Source organism: Electrona antarctica (assembly GCF_951216825.1).
Source record: "Electrona antarctica genome assembly, chromosome: 12".
In the NCBI taxonomy this organism is placed as follows: domain Eukaryota; kingdom Metazoa; phylum Chordata; class Actinopteri; order Myctophiformes; family Myctophidae; genus Electrona; species Electrona antarctica.
This window is the reverse complement of record NC_136793.1, coordinates 17,366,825-17,370,958: the sequence shown is the minus strand read 5'-3', so window position 1 is coordinate 17,370,958 and position 4,134 is coordinate 17,366,825. Positions and strand designations below refer to the sequence as shown.

At 45.6% G+C, this 4,134-nt stretch overlaps 1 protein-coding gene across 2 annotated transcripts in view; it reads right to left on the bottom strand.

The window, feature by feature from the left end:
- Nucleotides 1-894: 894 nt before the first annotated feature.
- isl1a (ISL LIM homeobox 1a) overlaps nucleotides 895-4,134 on the bottom strand; it is a 9,578-nt gene continuing 6,338 nt past the window's right edge. Inside the window, exons 4-6 of one of the 2 annotated variants that reach the window (XM_079515418.1) lie at nucleotides 3,560-3,846; nucleotides 2,420-2,587; nucleotides 895-1,402 (exon numbers count right to left, since the gene is read on the bottom strand). In XM_079515418.1, the coding sequence (XP_079371544.1) occupies nucleotides 1,286-1,402; nucleotides 2,420-2,587; nucleotides 3,560-3,846 (572 nt within the window). In that variant the 3' untranslated portion in view covers nucleotides 895-1,285. The remainder of the gene's footprint in view (nucleotides 1,403-2,419; nucleotides 2,588-3,559; nucleotides 3,847-4,134) is intronic. The other variant, XM_079515417.1, reaches the window with a different exon arrangement.

The window sequence follows — 4,134 nt, the reverse complement described above, 5'->3', positions numbered from 1 at the left end:
AACAAAGGAAACAAACAAAAGAAATCTCAAGAGCTAATGGTCATTTTTAACTTAATTGTTATTTTTTTTACACATCTTTGGGAAAGAAAAAAATTATATTAATTCTCGGACGGACATTTTTTTTTCTTTCTTTTTTTCTTTTTTACTCACACACACAGATGTTCCCACGAAGCTTGTGGCAAAAATAGAGGTAACGTTGTTGCAATGCTTTAGTACTTTATGGGCCTTTGAAGGAATTTATGTAACAAAAATGGAAAAAAGCAATGCCGCCCCTCCCACCACTCCCCCCCCCCGCCCCCCCTCAAATGTTATATCATAATCAGGGGGTCACATCTCAGGTCAAGCTATTATTATTAAATAATATCATAAAAACAAACACCCAGAGTCAGTGAGTTTTTTTCTTTTTCTTTTCTTTTTTCTTCCAAACACGGCGGCACGTCTGGCTTTTTGCGTGGCGCAAAGTAATTGGGTTTCCAGACTTTAAAGCGTCATTAGTTTAAAAGTTTGTCTCTTTTTAATCCTTTAGAGGTCCGTGTTTTTCCGTTGAAGAATGGGATGTTGTTGTATAGTTGTTTTTTTTCCTTTCTTTTCTGTATTTGGCAAAAAACTGTAATAACCAGGCAGTTTGAACAGACAGACAGACAGACAGACAGACAGACAGACAGACAGCACCAGGCTTCGGGATGACGGAGCGATGAATCCGTCCCTTTTGATGGTCGTATAACAGGACGCAGGCAAATACAAAACCGCTCCTCCCCGTTGCGCGCGCGTGTGTGTGTGTGTGTGTGTGTGTGTGTGTGTGTGTGTGTGTGTGTGTGTGTGTGTGTGTGTGTGTGTGTGTGTGTGTGTGTGTGTGTGTGTGTGTGTGTGTGTGTGTGTGTGTGTGTGTGTGTGTGTGTGTGTGTGTGTGTGTGCGCGCGTGCGTGTGCGTATGTGTGTTTAGTTGCAGCCAGCCCAGGGTGGGTGATGGACGGTATACAGTATAACATACATCCCATTAATGATTGTCTTCACAGTGTAACAAACCAGCAGCGAGGGTTCGGCGTTTAGTTCCCATTATTAAAGAGGCTTCGTGCAGAGAGAGGATAACTCTCTTCTTCTTCGGGTGGAATTAAAACAGAGTTGACATCTTGTTGTTTGCGACCCTTCCTCCCAGAGGGGCTTTCTTCTTTCTCCCCCTCCTCCTCCTCATCATCATCATATAAACCTCTTCTCTTTTTTTTTGCTCAGAAACATGAGCTAGTCGTTTGGAGCTGGTTCGCATTGGTCTTTTTTTCCCCTTTTTTTACGCCTCGATGGGGCTGGATACCATGCTGTTTGGAGTGTCTGGAAGCTGGGAGGACATCGACGCCACCTCGCTCCCCGTCGAATTCGAACCGGGTCCTCCCTCCGAGAAATTGACCTATGGAAATGGGACAAAAAACGTCACTCAAATGTCTCTCCCTCTCCCTCTCTCTCTCTCTTTCTCTCTCTACCCCCCTCCCCCCCAAATGTGAGTGGCAGAATGTTAATCCACTGTATATCTCGGAGGATAATCTATAACGTAGACATATCGCCGTGTATCAAAATCAAGCTGCTCACTAAGTGGAACGTGCATTTATTTCTCATGTGTCATTCACATTGGAGATGCATGGGGGACACAACCTTATAGGCTTCTATCTACCATTATAACGGACCCAGCATCTGATCTGAGAGCTGCCATTCACTTTTATTGCTCTCAATCCACGGCACGCAATCGCACGCACGCACGCACGCACGCACGCACGCACGCACGCACGCACGCACGCACGCACGCACGCACACACGCACACACACACACACACACACACACATACACACACTTGACAGTAAAATCCTCTGTGTTGTTAATGTATCCTGCACATTTAACGTCTTAATGTATCCACAGATGTAACCAAATGGACAGCGAAATAGCGGAAGTAGCCATTTGTACAAGCTCAAGACTTGAGGCACCGTGTGATGGAGGCATTGCATTTACAGTAGTTTGACTCGTTCCACACGCAAACATTGTGCAAATAGCCGATCTGTAAGCTCACAACGCCTCGCAGAGCTTGTGGATTGGCTATTTCAGTATATTTTCACAATGTTTGCCTCGTTCCTATACGTATAATATTTGACACAATTCAAAAGGTATTCAAACTTAAAACTCATTCAATTGTCACTTTAAATGTGCAGACAGCCTATACCCTGTATAGGCATATACACCTATAGCCTACTGTATATGTTGGTTTGTTTACTGATGAGTGAGAAAACAATGTTGCACATTATAAGCTGATCTGAGTCGTCGTCCCGCCCCCCTCATCACGGCTTGAGTGGCCACTTTTTTTCCCCACTCCCCCTGCCATAGTCCCCTGGAGGCCCTCCTTCCTCTCTCTCCCTCCCTCACCGAATAGCGCCTCACCAGCTGTTGGAAGGCTGGCTGGTCTATGTCGCTCTGCAGTGCGAAGTCGCTGAGCACCTTCCAGGGCGGCTGGTAGCTCTGCACCTCCACGGGGTTGGCCTGAAGGCCGCCGTCGTGCCGTTCCGGACTGGCGGCCACCATGGGCGTGCCGGTCATTCCCTGGATGTTCTGCGAGAGAGAGAGAGAAGCACAACCATACAAAACCATCACGATTGCATTCACAAAAACTATTATATAAAAATAGTGTTCAGTGGTAGATATTAGTGTGTGTGTGTGTGTGTGTGTGTGTGTGTGTGTGTGTGTGTGTGTGTGTGTGTGTGTGTGTGTGTGTGTGTGTGTGTGTGTGTGTGTGTGTGTGTTGTGCGTGTGTGAGTGCTATATTGCTATATGGGTGTGTGCATGCACATTTAGATATAGCATAATAGAATACATATAGGAGCAGTGGAAACCTTTTTTGTTATCCAATTACATTTAGCCTTAATGTTTTACTGTACGTATAGTACCATGTGTTGTTTACATTTCTGACTAATAAAGTATTCTATTTACATTTCTGACTAAAGTATTCAATCAATCAATAGATAAATCAATCCGGTTTCTGCTTAATATTGAGCATATAAGGTATAAATGAGCTAAACAAATCTAGCGCACTAAAAGTGGCTAGTTAATACAGCAGCATCACAATCATTAAAACCATTTTATCAATTTATGAGTTAGCTATTAAACAAAATAGCAGACCTACAAGCTGCTATTTTTTTCTTTAAAGACACGAAGTGGAACATCCTCACGAAGCAGCTGCAGCAGCAGCAGCCCAACGACAAAACCAACGGTACTTTTTTTCCCCTGCAAGCAGTACATCTGCTATTTTTGGAAAAGTTTGAATCATTTTTTTGCAAATCTTCTAGGCTATTCTGCATGGCAATTTCTGGGGGGTCCCTGGCACAAAGTATTTTCAGATGGGGGCGGGGGGTGCGGGGGTCCGCGGCCAAATAGGCCTACACAATCATCGTCGGGGTCCTTGACATGAAACTTGCACGAAAACGAATCTCCCTTTTTACTTCTGTAAACCTGTGACGTGACAAATAAAGCCTGACTCTCTGACTCAGATCTGGTAAGAAATTAAGTGTTGAAAGCAACCAGTACCGTCTTGTCGTTGGGCTGCTGCTGCTGCAGCTGCTTCATAAGGATGCTCCTCTTCTTGTCTTTGCAGCGCTTGTTCTGGAACCAGACGCGGATGACGCGCGGGGACAGGCCGGTCATCTCCACGAGCTGCTCCTTCATCAGGGCGTCGGGCCGCGGGTTGGCGTTGTAGCACGTCCGCAGCGTGTGCAGCTGCTTCTCGTTCAGCACGGTCCGCACGCGCGTCGTCTTCTCCGGCTGCTTGTGGACGTGCGGCCGCAGAGCCGGCTGCCGCGCCGAGATTGGTTCTGCTGAGAGAGAAGAACATGTATTGTTTATCGAGAGTTTATCTTTATAGATAGAGCGTGACAGCGTCGTTATGGGGCGAACAGAACAGCCCCGCTCCGTTTTGTTGTTAGAATTTTACTTTTTTCTTTTTCTTTCTTGATTGATCGATTGAATGCTTTTATATTTGTCAGAAATGTAAACAGCACGCCAGCACGGGAGTAGGCTACAGTCAGTCAGCCGTTCAGGCTAAAAGGACAACAAGTCGTGGGGACGGACTTGTTTCCATTGTGATTACATTTAGACCTATTATT